Source organism: Brassica rapa, chromosome A09, assembly GCF_000309985.2.
Source record: "Brassica rapa cultivar Chiifu-401-42 chromosome A09, CAAS_Brap_v3.01, whole genome shotgun sequence".
In the NCBI taxonomy this organism is placed as follows: domain Eukaryota; kingdom Viridiplantae; phylum Streptophyta; class Magnoliopsida; order Brassicales; family Brassicaceae; genus Brassica; species Brassica rapa.
The window spans coordinates 33329709-33350262 of NC_024803.2; the positions used below are offsets into that span (position 1 = coordinate 33329709).

At 35.8% G+C, this 20554-nt stretch overlaps 3 protein-coding genes and 2 long non-coding RNA genes across 5 annotated transcripts; 1 reads left to right on the top strand and 4 right to left on the bottom strand.

Annotated features, from left to right (window-relative positions):
- Positions 1–189: 189 nt before the first annotated feature.
- On the top strand, positions 190–7064 carry LOC117128560. The gene is made up of 2 exons (XR_004451923.1): positions 190–4508; positions 4563–7064. It is a non-coding gene; the product is annotated as an uncharacterized LOC117128560 (long non-coding RNA).
- LOC108869768 lies at positions 2264–7258 on the bottom strand. Its single transcript, XR_001956151.2, has 2 exons — positions 4834–7258; positions 2264–4664 (listed from the first exon to the last, which is right to left on the bottom strand). It is a non-coding gene; the product is annotated as an uncharacterized LOC108869768 (long non-coding RNA).
- A 2393-nt stretch (positions 7259–9651) lies between these two features.
- On the bottom strand, positions 9652–12729 carry LOC103841116 (putative receptor-like protein kinase At5g39000). The gene has a single exon (XM_009117629.3). It carries the CDS (start codon positions 12479–12481, stop codon positions 9854–9856), a length of 2628 nt encoding a protein of 875 aa, XP_009115877.1. The 5' UTR covers positions 12482–12729; the 3' UTR covers positions 9652–9853.
- A 1257-nt stretch (positions 12730–13986) lies between these two features.
- On the bottom strand, positions 13987–15014 carry LOC103841117. The gene is made up of 2 exons (XM_009117630.3): positions 14766–15014; positions 13987–14691 (listed from the first exon to the last, which is right to left on the bottom strand). Exons 1-2 carry the CDS (start codon positions 15012–15014, stop codon positions 14164–14166), a joined length of 777 nt encoding a protein of 258 aa, XP_009115878.1. The 3' UTR covers positions 13987–14163.
- A 333-nt stretch (positions 15015–15347) lies between these two features.
- Positions 15348–20465, bottom strand: LOC103841118 (ethylene-overproduction protein 1). Its single transcript, XM_009117631.2, has 4 exons — positions 16979–20465; positions 16607–16898; positions 16217–16526; positions 15348–16127 (listed from the first exon to the last, which is right to left on the bottom strand). Exons 1-4 carry the CDS (start codon positions 18967–18969, stop codon positions 15895–15897), a joined length of 2826 nt encoding a protein of 941 aa, XP_009115879.2. The 5' UTR covers positions 18970–20465; the 3' UTR covers positions 15348–15894.
- Between the last annotated feature and the right edge of the window lie 89 nt (positions 20466–20554).

Here is a 20554-nt window from a genome sequence, read left to right on the forward strand (position 1 = left end):
CAAGATAATAGTGGGCCCTTGGGCAAAATTTTTTTTTTACATGTATATATGAATAATTTAAAAATTTTGGGCCCCTGTCCCTAGTTATTTTTTAAAAAATTGGACCCCTCTTTCATACTATTTTTGTTAAAAACTGTTTGGGCCCTGGGGCCCACGCCCCCTTGCCCCATGCCCTAAGCCGGCCCTGCTCATGAGCCTCTACCCCCAGCGTAAGCGGATTGCCGAGCTGCTCTTTCTCCTGGCATGCGTCTGCTAGATCTTTCATGAGAGCGGCTTCACGCTGCTCAGTTGTGATATTAGCCTATACCCCTTCGCACTTCACTCATAAATATCATACCCAGTAAAAATTTGCTCCGATAAACAAAGATCGTCAGCCAAGCGAATCTCTTGGTGAATACACAGACAAGCCTCCCTCATCAGGCAAGGGAGTGTTAACTAGAAACTCAAAAAGAAATGGTGTACTCGCCCTTTCAAGTAAAAGCAGAACCCGAAAATCCGAACCGATCCACTCCATAAAAGGTAAATCCGAACAGAAGCCAAAATAATATTCGATTGTTTTACAGTATTTTGGGTTTTGTGTTTTCTCCGAACTGAACCCGAATCCAAACGAATATCCAAATAAACTATTTTTGATAATTAGTCAAATATTGAGAATTTTATGTTTTGACAATTGCATTTAAAGTTTGATTATAATTATTTTTTCTTCAAAAGTCCCAAAACTATTTTTTAAGTTTAATTGATGTTTCATGTGTTAATAGAGTTGTTAGTTGTTAATTTTAACTTTTATATGTTTTTTCGTTCCTAACAACCACATTATGCCATCAAGCCTTTGTTAATGTAACTAGAGATTTTACCCGGGATACGTCTGGGTTTATTCAAATAATGTTGTATTTAATATCTATATTACAATATATTATGTATATGTTATAAAATATAAATAGTAAACTGAATTCGAATCAGTAAAACTTACAATTTTTCCACTATCTAAAATATGTATAGGATGGTAAACAAATGTGAAATGAATAATTTTTTTTGCTAAACCTTAGTAATTCTCCAAAATATATTTTATTACATATTTAGGTTATTAAGAAAATATATTTTTAATCTCCACATCACATATTTCTTTGTTATATGTATTATTTATATCATATTTATATTTTTATTTATATGCAATTTAATCTTTTATAATATATTTTCTGACGATTATAATCAATTTTTTACAATTATATAATAAGTAAGGCTAATTTAAATACTCATTGCTTTAAATTAAAAAAACTTTAAAAATGTTGTATGCCTTAAATACACTGAAAATTCTATAAAATATTATTATTACTATATTTTTTGTCAGGAATTATTATTACTATATTATTGTATTAGTTATAAACAAAAATATCTTAAAATCTAGCTATAGTTAAAATATTATTCTGGATTAAAATTCAGTGTAAAATGATAATCAAACTATTCTAAATATATCACTATTTATTTAAATTTTATTATTATATATTAGTTTGTTTTAAAATTACTATTTTTTAAACTACAATCAGGTTAATGCTGTTATTAAAAATGAATTTTATATACTAATTAGGGGAATTTTGAATATATTTTCAGTCCAAAACTATGATCCAAAAACATTATTATCTTATTATTTTTTTCACGTCCAGTAAAAACATTCAACAATCTTGTACTAATATCACAAATTAAAAATAAAAATGATTTCTAATTCGATATAGTCTTATTATTTTAATTTCCATTTAAAAAATTAGTGATTTAGACGATTAGTTTTTTTCTTACTTCGAGTCTTTAATATTTGTTTTCGTGAACACCATATACTATGTTGATTTTTAATCTTTCTTTATTCTTTTGTGAACAGAAGTTTTAAAACGTTTGTTGGTCGTTATTGTTTAATGTGGTATTAGTTTGTCTTCTTTAATGATTTTTTCAAATTTCCTTAATCCTATACAAATCTTAATTGCCTTTTCCAAGAAAGATGGAGCTCTATCAACAATTTCCAGAGCAAGTAAAACTGGTCTTACAAAGACGGTTAATCTTGTAGGTGTATTTAGAGAGAAGGCCAAAGCTCATTAACTGATTTTTCCTTTTTATCTTGTGTGGTTCATCTCTTTCATTCTACTTCTCTTTGTTAAAGTCTAAGTCTTTCTTTTGTTAGTTTCTTTGCGATTGTTTAAATACCTAAATTAAAGATTGTACATTTAGATCAAAGATGTAATTCCGGTTAAAGGCCAAGTAATGTAAAGAGTACATAGAACACCGCAATAAACTAACATGATGGAATTGAGACAAAACACAAGTACATAATTTCTCACGATAATAATATGATCATGTTCTGCATATTACAATTCCAAACTATATCACAAGTAATTTTTCGACATGATTTACTCACTGAGCTAGTTTGTGTCTCTTTGTCCTCTCTAGCGCACCCAAAGCCTTGGCTACCATTTTCAACATCTTCTTTTGCTTCTTTACCGTCTTCTTCTCTCTTTCTGGCACATCCTCCAAATACAGCCTCATGGACTTCTTTATGAGCAATCACTACTTTGTCTTCTTCAACAAATTCACCATCACACTTCAGGAAATTCAGTACCTTCCACATTCCATGTCACCGGCTCACAAACCCCAATTTTCTTGCACCATCTTTTGATGTAACTGTGGTAGACATTGGGGACATGAGCTGCCTCTTCAAAACTGTAATTTCATCTTCTAACAAACCTGCTTTATTCAGCTAGTACTTTGCATCCTCCACATCTACTATCTCGCCTTTTTTGCATCGTGTTCTCTAGCAGAATGAAATGAGTCTGAAACAAAAATATCAAATATGGTCACGTCAGTCACATAAATTACTAACATACAATCTTTTGTTTCACACAGAATGTCATTTTATGATTTTATTTTGTTTCAAATAGAATATCATTCTATATTTCCAATGTGATTTATACATTTAATTTCTCTTTTCTTATTTTAAGTAACCAATAGAATTTTGTTTAAATTATTTTCACTTATATTTTTTTACGAAACAGAGATAATATAATAAAGCAAAATCTCCTTACGCCCAAGTTTTATTAGAATACAACTATTTATTTTACTCTCTATTTTTTTAAGTTAGAGGTACATATATTACTAACTTAAATAATATACCAAAATATCATTATCCAGAATACATTTTAAATATGTATGATGATTTTATAATATTAGTATAAGCAAGAAGAAAACTTAGTGCAGCGATATAATGAGTAATGACCTAGGTTTGAGAACTGATCCAACCGTTTTCTTAGAGCAATTTTTTGTGACTCATTAGTTTTTTAAAGTAAATATATAACTTATTTTCTTGCTACTAAACTATTCGGTTTTGGTGTGGACTGTTGGTTCATGATATGATTTGGTACTGATGTAATTAAGGTTTTAAGCTAGCAAAGTACAAATCATTTTTATTTATACATTCTGGTAAGTTTTGTCAAGGAAAACATGTGTTAATAAATCACATATCGTATTGATACCTCTTTTTATATTTGAGAAGCTGGAGAGCTTTTGGTTAGTGGAGTTTAACAATTTCTAAATCTTTCTTCTTATATGGTTAATTTGTTCTGTTTCTTGACCTTTTTGTATCTATATCAAGTCAGTGACTCTTATGTTTACTAACGTAGTTGGAATACACTTTGTCATTGGGACAGAAACTAATATAAACATAAATCATTTTATATGATAAACACATTCCATGCACAAAAAAGAAAGATAAACACATTCCAGTGAAAATAGAGTTAAGGCTCAGAAAGGGCGTAACCACCTAAGAAGTTGGATCGTGTCAAAAACATATTTGCTTATTGAAATCTTTAAAGTACATTAGTGCGTGCTTACTTTAGAGTGGTATCAAAGTCAAGAATGAAGGCATTTTTGGTTCATCACCATGTCCCTCTTTCACACTAATGTACACATGCATGCATGTAAAATTCATATCCTTGAGCCATCTAAATTTCAAACTGCTCTAAACAAACATATTTCTCCGTAAGAATGTGAGTTTTTCTTGGTAATAAATTAACCTATTGTCATATCATGGTATTGGTGTCAGGGTCATCCAACCACTCTTTCCAATGTGATAAGTATCCAGCCAAGGTATAGCAAATAAGACCATTTAAAATACTGGTGGAAATCCCATGGCCATGTTTAGATACTCCAAGTTTCCATATTTATATGAGAGGAAGTGATGAACATTGAATATGAGATTCAAACATTAACATGTATATTAGCCAGAAGTAAACTTAGCTCACTCTCAAACTATGCAACAACTGAGTTTAGTATTTAAGACAGATTTATTCAAGATTCAGAAAGAGAGGAAAGTGAACAAATCTACCTACTGTGTACCATTTTTACTAAGAAGAAAGTTGAGCAATCTTGCCGAAACGAAAGCCCCCTCGCCAAAGGAGTATACATTTTGCTCTGAAGTAGAAGAGAGAAACAACAACAATAGAGCCGTGCTAGAGTTTGCACGTTCAGCTGTGCCTACATGTTTGATTAGCCTGGAAAATGTTGCAGTCCATGGGGACCGATAGAGCCTTCAGAAAGATCTCTCTCAATAGTTGGAGAGTCTTCAGTGTGGCAACGAAAACTTCAAGACAAACTGTCCAGGAAAACTTCATGGATGGATGCTTCATCTATAAAAAAAAATGGCCTTAATCACATTCACCCGAGAACATAAATCAACTATAAGTAGAAGGAACATAGAGACATATGGGAGGGAAGTTCCATTCTAGTAGGATGAGATAGTATTTCATTGAAATGAAAGATCCTAAAGCTCAAGATTTACTGTTTGCGGAAACTCACCATCCCCAACTTGTGTGGCATCCATGGCAGAGAAAAGTAGCATTGAATTTGTTGTCCTTGACGTGTACGTATTTACTCTCAGCTGTGAAATCAGAGGGACAAAACTCTCATTCGTCAAATGAATCATATATAAAAGTGGTCTCTCCTCGTAGATTCCACAGCTTTTGCATTGTGTTGTAGGTTAGTGGCTGATATATCAAAATAAAAACATATATATCAGAGACAAAAATCATAATGATGATAACATTTAAAAATAAGCCAACCTATTCTAATATAGCCACCTCTTATAAAAAATCAATGCAATAATCCCATATCTTCTTATCTGAGCTACAACCAATAAGTGAAGAAAACAACAAAGCAGACATCGAATATCTGCAGGGAAATCACACAGACGTTAACAACAGTTAGTTTTCAATAATCTGAGGAAAATGTGTTAAATCAGCAGAGACGATCCTTACGTTGTCGATTTGCTTGAGATGTCATTAACAGTGAAACTGAGGAGATGAATCAGACTTAGATTCTGGATCTTCCCAGGAATGATTTAATGCGTTAGTGAAGCTGTAAACATAGCTTTCACTTTCGTCTTTCCATCATTCGCACTAAACATGTAAACCACAAGAAAACATGTAAACGCAGATCGATACCATGGAATCATAGACGATTGTGAAACTACAATCCAATTTATTGATGAAATTAGTGAACTCAGAGATGGTGTCAGTGGAGGATGAACACTGATGTATAGTCAAAAGTTCGAAACTTACGTATATCGATTGCTGATAGGCTTGAGATCTACAACTTGGACGACAATCTCAGAGCATTCCGAAGACGAATCAAAGGATGTGTTTCCGTTTGTACTTTAATCGAAATTGAAACCCTAAAGGTGTGTGCGTGTGAGCGATTGAATAGATTTCAGCTGAGAGGAAGAGGAAAGGGTTTTGAATACACAGTAGATGAGATTCAGAGAAGTATAGTTTATATAAACAAAGAACAATGAGAGTGGGAACGCTAACATCTCTGACTTTGTAAGGAGTAATGAAACTTATTAAATGTGAAAGAGTGGGTCGACTTAATTTCAACTTAATGGCAATTTGCAGAGACTACAGAATTGAAGAAGGTGAAGAGAAGAGTCGGTGATCCCTATCGTAGCAGTTGGGCCAAGTGATGGGTTTTTATGAAAGTGGGTCACGTTGAATCAGAGAACTGGGAAATAACTGTCTTCGGTCTTGGAAATTATTGACGTGGCTACATAACGGTTTCCTATTGGTCGATTTAATTTGATTACGTGGACACTCTCTCTGCTTTAGTTATTTAACTTTTAGTATTGTTAGATTGTTGAAATTGATGAAAACTTAAATATGTATTTTCGAGTCATAATAAGTATATGGATAATTAAAACCCAAATTATAACCAAAATCGAATTTAAAACGGGTTCAACCGGGTTATAATATGTTAATATATATCCGAACCACACAGAATAAACCCGAACCAAACTTTTATAATATCCTAATAAAACTAAATTTGTGCTCCCAAAAAATCTGAATCCGAATTAACTCTGAACTGAACTGGTTGGACACTCAAACGCTCGTGCCTACCAATTGTTTTACCAAAAATAATACATAGCAAATTTTCTATTTTAAATGCACCACGCTTAATGGTCCATCCCGGTTAGAGAATTTTGATAAGAGATTTGCACTGAGAAATTCTGAGAAGAATAAGAATCGGTAAACTAATTATATATAATACTAATTTTTCAAAAAAATGTTATTATACATTTTGTGTATAGTTGCAATGTAGATTAACAGAAATAAAAATTTAGTTAATTAATTTAAAAATAATTTTCTTAATTTTTGTTGTCTGAGTTTTTTTTTCTTGGTCAAAAACCTTAGCTACCATTCATTGTCTTTCTCATATCATAATTGTAAGATCATAATAAATATCGTTAAAAAAAAGTCAACAATCTAGATAGCCATCATTTTTTTGGATGTAAATGTTAAGATTCATACCCATTTTTTGAATTTTACATGGTTTTTGGCAAACCACTTATTACAAGAGAGAACAAGAAGAAAGACACAATTAACTATAAGGAGAGATGAACCAAAAATATAGCTGAAGCAGAGACAGAGAAGACACAGTCGCTGAGGGGAAAGACAAGAGCCTGTCACGCATAGCACAATAGATCACATGAAAGAAGGCTGGAGGAGACAAGGACGAGCCGCGGAAAATAGCCATTATTTGAATATGACTTCCTAACATCAAAGAGAACTAGTAAGGAATAACAGGCTAATCCTAAAAAAGAAGGAAAAAAACACGCTAAACCGATTACAAACAGACCTTTATTACAAGATTCCCTTCCCAAACACTTATAAGCGACATATTATTTTTTAAAGCTGACATAAACATATATTTCATGTCTGTTATGACTTATGAGCTGCCCGTAGACCCATGTTTGCATCGGTTGTAGATGGTACATTGGCTGTTCTGCTGACTATAGATTGGGGTGCAGAGATGATTCATTGAAGACTTACATACCGGCGGACGGTTCAAGGCGGGATAGGTTATATAGTTCTTCTGATCCAGCACAAGGGAGACCCAAATTACTTCTTCACCATCTTCATGAACACCCGTGAGATTTTGCCAGCCATTTAGCATATTCCCTGAGGTTGCGACGGCAAGGAGCAGAAGGACGGAAAAAGCTATTGACTTCATTTGTCCAACTATTTGTCTGGCTTTTTTTTTATCTTTGGTGTGAGAAGGGATAGGGAAGATAGATATAATGATAGACTGAAAACTTTGGTTGGTCCATATTTAATATGAACTTAATGGTTGAATTATCAAATGTAGGCCCTAATCTATGTGCTGGAACGCAAGAAAGTAAATAAGTGAAAATTAATATATGATATAAAAAATTATTAGCTTTTTTTGTTTAAAAATATTTTATTGTATAAATAAGTACAAATAAATTATTTTATTAAATAATATTTTTAACAATCATGTACTTCTTAAAAATAAAATAGTAAAAATAGTTAGATAATATTATTTAAGAAATCAGTTTTCTACTTGTCCTTTCATAAACTGAATAAATTATTATAATTACCATTATTATAAAAATGAACTATTATAACCAATACATATGTGGGTCACCTTAATGAAATTTACATGCAATTTCCTTATTTAAAAGTATTTTCCCTTTTTTCGTATTTATAATTTTTTGATAATTGCTAGAATCCAATCTTACGTTAGAAAGGCAAAATCCTACAAAATTTAAGAATATTGTAACTTTTGATAAGTATATACAATGTACGATTTCTAAAAAATATCCTAACATTTTATGCAATTTTTTTTTTTAATATAATTTCTTAATCCTTATACTATTTGAATACCCTCAAATCTATATAAATAAAAAACATTGTTCCTAAATCTAAACTATCAATCTATCACATGTACAAATCAAAATTATCATACTATCGTCCATCATTAGAAAATCATTTTTCATTCATAAAAACCATGTCTTTTCTGCGTAGATAAATAACTTCTATGGTTTCTAATAAAGATCATAATAAAGGGTCGAAATTCATCAATAAAAAAAAATATCTGCCGACAACCTCCAACTTCTAAAAGACGTAAGATTAATTTGTTTCTTTGAGTGTAGTCTATATCGATGAAAACCCAGTTTAAATATTTTGTTTTTATGTGGCGCTTTGTGTTATGCAAATTTCCACCAACAATTAAACGTGGAAAAATATTCTCACTTATAGAATTTATTTACTTTATAAACTATTAAATGATTAGTAGGTTTAAATAAAATCAGAGAAATAAAATTTATTAAACAAATAGTCAAATGATATTACAAACATAAATAGTAACATAAACTAAAAATAATTACTATACCAAATTTAAATCACAGTAAAATTAGAAACATAAATATTATGGCCAAACATAAAAAATACTCAAAAAATTATACATCATATTCATGCCTGCGAAAGACGGGGGTGAGTCACATAGTATTTATATTATATGATTATATATGACCGGGTTAGAGTCATATTGTCAACACAACCATTTATTAAAAATATATTAGATGTTCAAATAAATGAACAAAAACGTAAAAATGTTTCTACCATCAAATAAAATCATCAAATCTATAATTAAAATCAGAGCCTGAAATTTTGAAAATAAAAATATGAAACAAAACAGAAACATGAAAGAAAACTTTTTCCACTCTTCCATATTTAGTGTTCATTAAAGTCATGCTTTTTCGATTGAACACGAAACTTTGTTTGTTTATAAATAAGAATAAAGTTGTGAAAATTTTCCATTAATTATTTTCTATCAAATTTATCATCTTTATATTAATTTAGTGAATACTAAAATAAAACAAAAAGATTAAAAAAAAAGACTTAGAAAATAAGATGTCTGAATTGCGATGTATTGTTATTTAATTATAGTTCAAGTGTTTTACAAATTATATAAGGTTCTTTATTATTATAACATTATGGTAATAGTTATTAACACAAATTTAACTTATATAACAAATAGATTTTCATGTATTATTATAAAATAGATACATATTTACATGTTTTTACTTTTAATCGGTTTTGTTCGGTTTATTCGGTTTAATCGGTTATATACCAAACCATATCCAAATCCTACGGTTTTTATATAATTATATCCATTCGGTTTATATGGTATATACCAAAACCAAACCATATTATCTATTTCGGTTCGGTTCGGTTCGGTTCGGTTCGGTTTTACCATATTGAACGGCCCTAATTGGTGGTATAATATAATTCAATTGAAGGAAAAAAGAAGAAGGAAGAATAAAACGAGAGGGAGTTATTATTATGTAGTGTGTAAAACTGAACACCAAAATACAATTATTTATATAGGCGAATGAATTGACAAATTTTACTGTAAATATGAATGGCATGGGTTCCATTTTCATTTCTTCACATTACCTTATTGACTTTTGAAAGACATATTACATATTCAAAAATAACGTAGATATTACATAGTCAACAATCTACCGTGCTTTGGGTTCTTTGATCTCTGAAAACACTCCCCAACTGGATCCGCTCTTCTCATCACCAGCAAGACGAGCAGAATCATCGTCGGTCGTCGACACACGTCCTGTAGTCTTACTAAACAAATCATCTTCTCCTTCAGTCGTCGCACCTACCTCGTCACGTGTCGGTAGGTCCAGAGACTCCACGCCGTTCTTATTCGTAGCTGTCTCGTGAAGTTGAAGCGCAAACTCAAGCGCCCACACGACGTCGTTCATCGATGGCCGTTCGATACCACGATCTTGAACACATCTCACTGCAATCTCACAGAACTTCTCCAGCGATACAAGAGTGATATCAGCCGTCAGATCTGCGTCAACGATCTGATCGACGGTTCCTTTTTTGTAATTTGACTTCACCCATCGTACCAAATCTGTTTCTTCCCGTGGGACATTTTCGAGTTTGACCGGTCTACAACACACAACTTCGAACAGAACTACTCCAAATGAGTACACGTCAGATTTTTCCGTCAATACTTGACGGCGGTAATACTCAGGGTCCAAGTAACCAAACGAACCTTTAACGACGGTCGAGACGTGCGTTTGAGAGGCACTAGTAGGACCCACTTTAGACAACCCAAAGTCGGAGACTTTAGCTACGTAGTTCTCATCAAGAAGTATGTTGGTCGTTTTGATGTCTCTATGTATGATCATGTGCTTCGCGCCTGTATGGAGATACTGTAGTCCTCGAGCAGCTCCAATGCATATCTCTAACCTCCGTTTCCACGACAACGGGCCATCAGAAACCTTGTTTCTCTTGTAGAGATGGTCTCTGAGTGTGCCGTGTGGCATATACTCGTAGACAAGAACCATCTCTTCCTCATCGTCGCAGTATCCGATTAAGGAGACGAGATGTATGTGGCGGAGCATCGTGAGCATCTCGAGCTCGGTGTCGAACTCTTTAGCGCCTTGGTTCGATGAGATTTCTAACCTTTTAACAGCCACAAGCGTGGCTCCACCGTCGATTCTCCCTTTGTAGACGGGACCAAACCCGCCCACTCCGACGATTAGCTCTTTCTCGAAATTGTTTGTGGCGGATTTGATTTCCTGGATTGAGAATCTACGGCAGAGATCAGATGGGAGAGATGTAGCCGATCTGGTATGCGAGGACCCAGTGACAAGTGGGAGATGAGTCCACGACGAGTCCGTAGGCTTGCTCGCGTTATCTACACTAAGCTCTATTTTCTTCTTCTTATTCTTCTTTATGATGATGATAGCAACAACAAACATTGCTAGCAAAATCGCAGAACCAACGACTGCCAATGTTATTATAACCAAACTATGTGACTTCTTTTTTCCTTTTTGTATATCCTGTGTGACCGAGTCTGGTGTACGACTTGAATTCGGATTAGGTCCAGCGAGATTACCGTCAGAATCACTAAGCTTGAGAATCTCTAAACCGTTCAGAATAGCGTCGAGATATTTAGGAACAATGGCGCTGAAAGGATGCAAGTCAACTTGTAAATCAGTTCTCAGCTCATTTTCGGAGCCCACGTGTACTAGAACGAAGTCTAGATACATCGGAACCCGAGAACCGCCGCTCAGCTGAATCACATCCATCTCTATCTTCGCCATCTGCTTTCTCAAGAAGATGGAGAAGACACGTTGTCCCGGTTCGTTTACTTCAGGTAGAGTCTCACAGAAATGAAGCCTAACGAGGTAGGTAAACCCGGCATCGACCGTGAAGAGCCACGTCAAGTTGAAATTCATGTTGAGTTTAGCGTTGTCGACGTTCCCCATCGTACGATACGTCTCGTACACGTCTTCGGGCGCGACGTACGCGGGAGTTTTGTCTGTGTAGTTTATCTTCACATCTTCTACCACCGGTCTGATTCCTGAATTCTCACTGAGAAAGAAACCGTCATCGGAGAGCCATCTTCGGAACATCCCCGTGTCGCCCACGTCTTGTCCGGCTACGTTTAAGCGGTAAACGGTCTCGAACGACGTCGTGTTGTCGATACGGTATTCAACGTCGCTGCCGACGTTGATTACTCTATCGTCAAACCCTCCCTTGGAGTAAAACCCATCAGGCATGGAGACAATCTCGATTCCGTTAACGAAAGCTGGCGAGTTAGCAGACGGCGTGAACGTGAGATTTAACGTCTGGTGAACAGGAACGATAAACTCTTTGATCAAAACATGTTTGGAAGCAGTTACCGTTAAGCTAGCGCTGAAGTTTTTCAAAAGAGTGAAACCGTTGACGGTGACGGAGAAGAAGGAAGCGACGGCGTCGAAGCCCGATTCGTACCGGGTCGGGTAAAAGTACAGCCGGAGATATTTCCAGCCGGGGGAGACTGGAAAACTGTAAGTGAAGTCCGATCGGAAAATTCGAGCTTTCAGGTAAGGCACTTGAGGAACTCCAGATTCTTGGGAAGAAGCATCTGAAGAGAAAGACGCGTTGACTGCGTTCGACGACAGAGTTTGACGATTCTCCGCCGTCCATTTTCGGCCAGTGTTGTCTGTGTTATCGGAGGTGGCGCCGCAGTTGAAGAGAAATAGATCCGTGGGATCGTACGCCGCCGTTGCTCCTTCTCCGACGACGGCGACGGAGAGTAGAATGGAGAGAATTAGGAAAGCTTGACGTGACATTGGAGTTGAATAATGAGAATTATTGAAGGATTGACGAAGACGAAGATAAGAGTATATAATTGAAGTCAAGCCATTGGTGGTGAGTAAGTCTACGGGTCAACCGTTGACTGACTTTTCAAGCAAAAGCTCTTTTTTTTTCTTTTCAAGCAAAAGGTTTCCATGAACTTTCTACAATAATTTTATCAGAGTTTTCGCAGTAGTAACTTTATAAAATTAATATTCATATAATAATAAATAAGTATAATAAATTTTATCAAATTCTAAGTTTTTTTTGTTTTAGACAATTTGATAAAATAATAAAATAACTGATTCAAAATTCTTAAATACGAAAAATTAATAATTATTATATTTTTTTATTTAGAGTAAATCTATTGAAAGATACTAGAATAATTTTTTTTCAACAAAAGAACACAAAAGGAGAAAAATGACCAAAATGATGTTTATTAAAGAGTTAAAAATTATATTACCATTACTTTATGGATATATAAATATAAATAATTATTTAAATAAATAATTAATAAAAAAATATTATTTTCTGAAAGTTCTTTTTAAAACTATTTAAAATCATTTATTTAAATCATAAATATTAATTTAAAAAAAATCTTAAACTACACCTTCAAAATTCAACCTCTCACATCTAAACAATAAGTATATATTAATTAATTTTAAAAGTATATTAATTTTTAATAAAATATTTTGGTCATTTTAACTTTTGTGTACTATATTTATGATAAAAAAATTTAGTGATATCTTATAGAATTTCTCTAAATAACATGAGACAAATATGTGTATTCTCATTTAGTGCATGCATGTATATTAGGAATAATACAAAAAAATGAAATATAATATATGGTAATGGAAAACAAAAATAAAGAAAACAATGCAAAATGGTATTAGACGATATAGAAACTAGAAATATAAAGTATAACAATCATTTTAACTTCAATAATATATATAAAGAAACATATACATGCATATATATATATATATATATATATATATATATTGTTTGTAGATAAGATTTCATTTATCATTGAAGCTTGACATATAGAAAAATGTTCACATAATAAGTTCTCATATTATATATATATATTCGCATATTATATATTATGTTACGTCAAAATTTAAATATACAATGTCTAGCATGTCTATCATCTCTCTTTTAAGTAGACGGTTTATATTTTATCACATCTCTATCAGTGAATCCTTAGCCAATACTCAAATCTCTCGGGGGTAGAAATCACCATATTATTCTTACAAGTTACAACGACTATGTCTCTTAAATTGTTAAACATTTTAGTGGATAAAATTCATGTATGAGACCTATGAAATCAAAATAGAATGCAAAGCTACTTGTTTAGTATTAGATATATTTGTTTAGGTGCACGTCTTACCGAATCAATGAACATGAACAAAACAAAACAAACGGAAAGAACCAATCAATCAAAACTGAACCGATCTGTAAGCCTATTTCAAGAAAGCATCATATATAGATATATGATTCCTTTTTTTCTAAAGAACTTTAAAGTATCTTTGATTATTTATAAATAGTAATACATAATTTTCTAAATGTAGATGCATCAATTTTGGCTTCAAAGCCTTATTTTTGTACATAATGTTTTTTTGTTTAGTGTTAATAACCATCACACTGTCACAACAATATAGTCTAACAACAACTTTAACTAGTTATCTTTTGTAATAAACTTGGTTTGCAAATTAATGTGGGAAGAGGGAGAAAATGTGTCTTTGACGCCACAAATCCTATGCTTAGTGCTCCAAGGCAGCAACACATGCAACCCACAAGCCTTTGGTGAAAAACAAGATTGCCTCACTGTTGTACTCAAATAAGAGAGTCTATTCTTCCTCCTCTGGCTTGCCGCTGATGTCACGGCCGCCAGAGCCGCTGCATCAGGCAGAAACCGCTCTATTATGTAGCTTGGTGACATGTCTTCGCTTCTCTCTGTGCTCTCCATAGTTAAGTAGCCGTTCGAGTCACCTCCTCCGCTGGTTCCATCATCCGATTCCGTAACGCTATCTTTTGGTTGTTCGACCATGTCTATAGCTTGCGTGAGTGACAAGACATCGACCATGTCTCGGTCCCTATGATGAAAATGTTCGTGATTGTCGCGTTTCTTCAAACGCAACAATCTAGCTGGTGTTAGGCCTTCACTGGCACCATCAAAGTCATTGTTTTCACCATCAACGTGCATCTAAAACCATTTGAGATAGAGTTGATTAAGATGATAAAACATGAAAAGTTTATATAGTCAAGAGAGTAACAAACCTTCAATCTTCCTGGAGGAAGTTTGAGACGTGGTGTCTCGGATTCAGGGTCATGTTTCAAGTGAGACATGTTCTTGGGCATTCCAGGAGTAGTTTCCCAACAGAAAGGAACAGAGGCTTCAGGACACTGCCCTGGTACCTTCTCTTGGTTGACATCATGGCGTTTGGTCGACAAGAAGGGAGCATTGAAGTTTAGCCTCCGAGATCGGTTCATATCCATCATTTCTTCAATAGTAAGAAACAATATCATCTGGAGTTGGGCAATGATGTTTCTTGTTTGCAAATCTCAGAAGACAAAAGACAAAGCTGTCTTGACACACTTGTCTTTTTATTTTGTTAGCTGAAAGTTGAGATTTAATGTGAAGTTGTTATAAGTTTTGAAGCTTTCTCGTGTGTTCAAAACCGATATTTGTGGCCTCTTTATTGTGCTCACAAGCGAGAAAGCTCAGAGGTTGAGAAAGTTAAGTCTGGTACTCCAACCATGTGGTTATCTAATCTACCATGAAACTAAACATTAGCTTTTACACACACAAAAAGCTAAAGCTAAAACTAAAACTAAAACTGAGGATTAGAACCAAGGAAATGATCTTGCAAAATGTATATTGAATGAATAGACTCTCTGTTTTCTAGTTTCAAGAGGATAAAAAACACATCCCTGGATGCTTAGAGAATCAATACAAGAAATATGTAAAAGAAAAAGTTGAGAAAGTTACAGATACAATTACATAATCCCAGTAAAAATAAAAATAAAAATCAAAGAAAGAACCAATAAACACATCTCAGAAACAGGACAGAAGAAGAAGTCCAATTTCACCAGAGGTAAGTTCTCTTCTTCATGGTTTCCTCTTTGGCCAGAAAACGTTTTACCTGTAGCAGCAAGAAACACTCTCTGCACTACTATAGTATCCTCACCACCCCCAATAACCAAAAATTAAAGTTTAAAAAAAAAAAACAGTATAAAAGTTTCTATTTACATGGCTATGCTTTGCTTTTTTATGTTTGTTCTCTGTTCACTCAAACCAAACCTTTGTTGATTGCTCTGTTTGCAGTAGGAAATGAAACAGTGTAGAAGCATACCAGGAGGGAAATAAAGAAGAGATTTGCCCACCAAACAAAACAATAGTTTTGTTCTACTTTTGGTCGGTAGTATTTGCTTCACGAGCTTTGTGGTAGAGCTCGAGTGTATCTGTATGACCTGGATCAATACACAACGCTGCTTCACAGTCTTTGATGGCAGATGCTCCTTCTCCCATTGAATCATAGAACGCTGCCCGTAAATGTAACAGCTGCAGATCTGGTTTAAATGATATCGCCCTCGAAAGCTCCTCTATGGCTTCATTTTCTTTGTGGTCATCCATAAGAACTGCAACCAAGAGTTCACACATTAAACTAAAACCACCAGATAAACCGTAGAAGTATCAGTTCCGGCACTGAGATTTGTTATTAGCATACCTGCAGCTCTGTATCTATAAGGATAGGTACGGAGAGGGTCTAGTTGTGTTGCTAGGCTAAGGTCGCTCTGTGCCATCTCACGGTCACAATATTCAGACCGCTTCTCATATGCCGACGCATTGTTCTGAGCTTTCTCTATTAGCTTTGTCATCTCGTCATAAGCAGCTTTACGCTGGTTTTTAAGATGATAAACACGTGCAAGACCTTGGTGTGCTCGTGTGTGCTTGATGTTGAGCGCGTTCGTATAGCAATCACCTGCAAGATCGAGCTTCTCACAATCCACATACACGCTCCCCAGATTGTTCAAAGCCTGCAAAACAAACAAAAGTTCATGATACTAAACCATTCATATACCATAAGATTTAGTTGGATGAGCTTTTTTATACTTACTTGTCCCTTACGGAGAGCATCTGAGGGGCAACGAAGTGCTTCTTCAAGGAGCTGGATTACGTACTCTGCGGACTTTGGGTCGAGCGTAGAGTCAGCAAGAGCATAAGCTTTGAGGAAAAACGCTTCGAAAGATCTTTGCGTGGAAATAGACTCCTCAGCCTTGGCCAGAGCTTCCTCTCGGTGGCCTGTATCATACAATATCCATCCTTCATACACAAGTCTCTCATGCTTCAGCTTCGAATGGTTTCGAGCCAGCCTGAGACAACGCATTGCTGCCTTTTGACAATTTAGCCTGTACAAGCATTTGTTAAAATCAATAACGGTCTCTGAGACAACTGCTAGATCATTAGCAATGAGAGAGGATTATAATACCGTAGCAGAAGAAGAGACTGTCTGAAACGCAAAAGACTATTCCCTGGATCATTTGCAAGCATATCATGAACAACTGCTAGAGATCCAATATCATCAACAGTAGACCAATGATCAAACAGCTGCATCCAGCAATCAGCCTGGCTCCGCTGCTGAGCCAGCGGACGTAGCAGCTCCACCATATGATCAGCATGGATTTTCCCGTTAAACATCATAAAGTTCGGCTCCAATGTCAAAAGCGCTCGAATATCTTTCAAAGCCCCCTCGTAATCCTCCTTACCTATAGATATCCACGCCCTCATCTCCAGACAGTCAGGAGAGGCCTTGAATCCAAGAATCTTGTTCAACTCCGAGATGGCAGCACCAAACTGATTCTCCTCCACCAAAGCCACCGCCCTGAACTTGTAAGGGAACGTCAAAGTCGGGTCTAACTCGGTCGCTGTATCCAAATCAAGCAGCTTTTCTTTCCCGCTGCAATACAAAGACCTCTCCTGATGCATCCACCCAGTAGGTACGTGATCCGAGATGAGCGAGTTGATGATCTTATAAGCCGAGTATCTATGGTCACGCTTGAACTTAGACCTAGCAACTCCCACCAGCGAGTAAAGATGACCAGCCTCGACCGCCGTGTTAAACCATCTCTGAGCATCTTTATACTCTTTCCTCTCCAGCATCACCACCCCTAACTGGTGACACGCAAGCTGCTTCTCCCAACTCTCCACCGCGCATTCAACCAAACGCTCCAGAATCATCACAGTGGTGTTAGACTTCATATCATCCTCCATAGCAATCTGGCTTAAGAAGAAGTACAACTTAAAAGAAGCATGTCCAAGAGAAGCCAACCTCTCCCTTCCCTCAACGCTGCAAAAGATCTTTATAACATTCGGATTATGCATCGAGCTCGGCAACTCTCTCAGAAAAACCTGGAGACAAGCCGCCACAAGAAGGTACGCAGACTCTTCTAACCCATACTCAATCAACAGCATCGCCTCGTCAAGCGTCCCAACGAGATGCGCCAGATGCTCATCGCAAGATGACTTCATCTCATCGCAGCAGAACCTATTCGCGAGCTTGAGGAGCTCCAAGACTACATGAGGAGGGAAGTCATCCAACCTCTTGGTCCTGCTGAAGATCTCAGCAGCTCTCATCCCTTCAACGGAGATTCCATTGTGCGTGAAGTTGATCGTCCCTCGCTTCATTTCGTTAAACCCTCCGTACAACATCGCCTTGAACGGTCTTGACAAAGAAGCAATCTTGTACCTCACGCAACGAACCTCCTCGTCGCCTATACAAAAGGACATGTCGTAGTCCAACGCTTCCTCAGAAGTGGAGCATTCTTGAACCTCATCGGAAGCTCCTCCGGAGCAGAGACACGGATCGTAAACCGTTTCCGGGTCGTACCCGGTGACAAGAGTCGCCTTAGGGCATTCCAAGATCCTCCCGCAGCAATCCATAGAGGTCGTTCCGATGAGCTCGTCCTCCCTCCTCTCGAATCGAAGCCACGAGGACAACACGACCTTCGCGTGAACGTCAATCGCGTGCTGCCGAGACGATCGGAGACTCCGCCGGAAAAGCTTCGGATCCGATAAGCCTTTGAAGACGGCGCACTGCTCCAAGTAAGCTCCGGATCTCTCCGATTGATCGCAGTTGTCGATCCGACGGTAGACCTGAGCCATCTTGTCGACCAAGTCGGGGAACTTCAAGGAAGGATCGATCCGAGGCTCGAGGAGATCTGTTAAAGGGAGGCCGAAAGGGAGGAGGGATTCAGGTGAAACGACGACGTTTGCTTGAGGGTAGGTTCGGCTTGATTTGGATCGGATGGAGTTGACGCGGAGGTGGTCTTGGAGGTGTTGGAGGAACTTGTCACCGACTCCTCCGGTCGCGTTGTTATTAGGCTGTGGAGGAGGAGGGGGTGCATAGACTTGTGTGCCTTTGCAACCTTCTGCAAGATTTAAACTTCGCATTGTCGTGAATAGATTATGCTGATGCTGCATCCTTCAATCAAGCGTAAACCCAGATCGAAATGAACACAAATTCGATTTCATAACCGCTTAATTTTTGAAGATCTGAGGATTCGATCAAAACAATAGAAATCAAAGATTTACAATTACGCCAAGATTGGATCACGGAGTCCGTGAAACCTCTAATCGAGAAAAAAAAAAGGAAGTAAAGAAAAATTAATTTGTATTCACTAATTTTCACGAAAGACGGAAACTTAACGGAGCTCTCCTTCTCCTTCTTCTTCTCGGAGATGGTGTTTTTTTTTTTTTGCAGTGCAAGTTTCGTTTTTTTTTTGGGGTTTGTTGACACTAAAATTACGAAAAATTCCGTAAAAATAGAGATGTGTAATTGGAGGAAGAATCTTCCTCCTCCGTTCGATCCTTAGCTCTCTTCTTCTTCTCTCTCTGTTTGGTTTTTTTCTTTATTGTTTTTTTTTACCCTTCGTTTCAGAGATGCGTTCTAAAATTAATTTGTGGCACCTTTTTTACTCTTTTACTTTTGTCCTCTTGCTAGTTTATTTCCATTTCTTCAATTTTATTTAATCTTAGGTTATATATAGACCTTATCTACTGCCGTTTTTCTTTATTTCTTTCCTAGATTTCGCGGCGCTTTTTTTTTACTTTTCCAAAAAGTTGTAAAATATTAATTACTAAAATATTTACTTTGATTAGTTTATTTGCAGGATATTTTTACCAACAAATTAAAATTGTAGAAAAGGTCAGGATTTGTTTTGATTGTCCAATAAATACAACAAACAAATCCATAAATCAGTTATAATCCGTTGTATAGTTTTTCATTCTTCTACCACGTAATCCTTGTAGTTTGTCTACTAGTTGGCCATACCTGTATTAAATCCTGAAAAAGAGCCATCATAAATCTGTCAGTATCTTCCATATAACAATTTATCCGCAGAGATTCGTTGTTATCATATGGACACATAATCTAGTCTTTTATCCCCCAGTGTTCATTTGTTTGACGCTACCACATACTGGTGTGGGTGTCCATAAAACAAGACCATACGATTTACTGTAAAAAAAATTCTCAAAGCCAACCATATGATTTATTATCATCGAGGATTTTTAAATAAAATAATTTTTCTGACAGAACATATAAATAAAAATGAATTATTATATGTGCTGTTTGATAGCCGGCAAATAGATTATGCCAACCAACATTGAGCGAGCGGCGAAGTCATGTCAACACGTTTTACTGTTTAGTTTATGATTAAGGAAGTAAGCTTATTGAAATCTGCATAATAAGACGCTATGATTAAGTCTGATATTGCTGGTTTGATTTGGCATAAGAATTATTATTATATACATAAATATAATTCCTTGGAACATCTATAATTGAGATGAGATGAGAATGAAGTAAACACATAAGGTCATGTGGGTGAGACAGCTCAGAATGTCGTTTTAGTTAAAGAGGAAACTTTTCATCCAGAAGCACGGATCGTACTATTTACACAGTTTTGTACATTACCACCACCAAAATCACTTGTCTATTTCCCTATGTCCCCACCTTCTATAATTTAAGGTAGGCCTGCGGGCGGATTCGGTTTAATTGGATTTGAAGAAA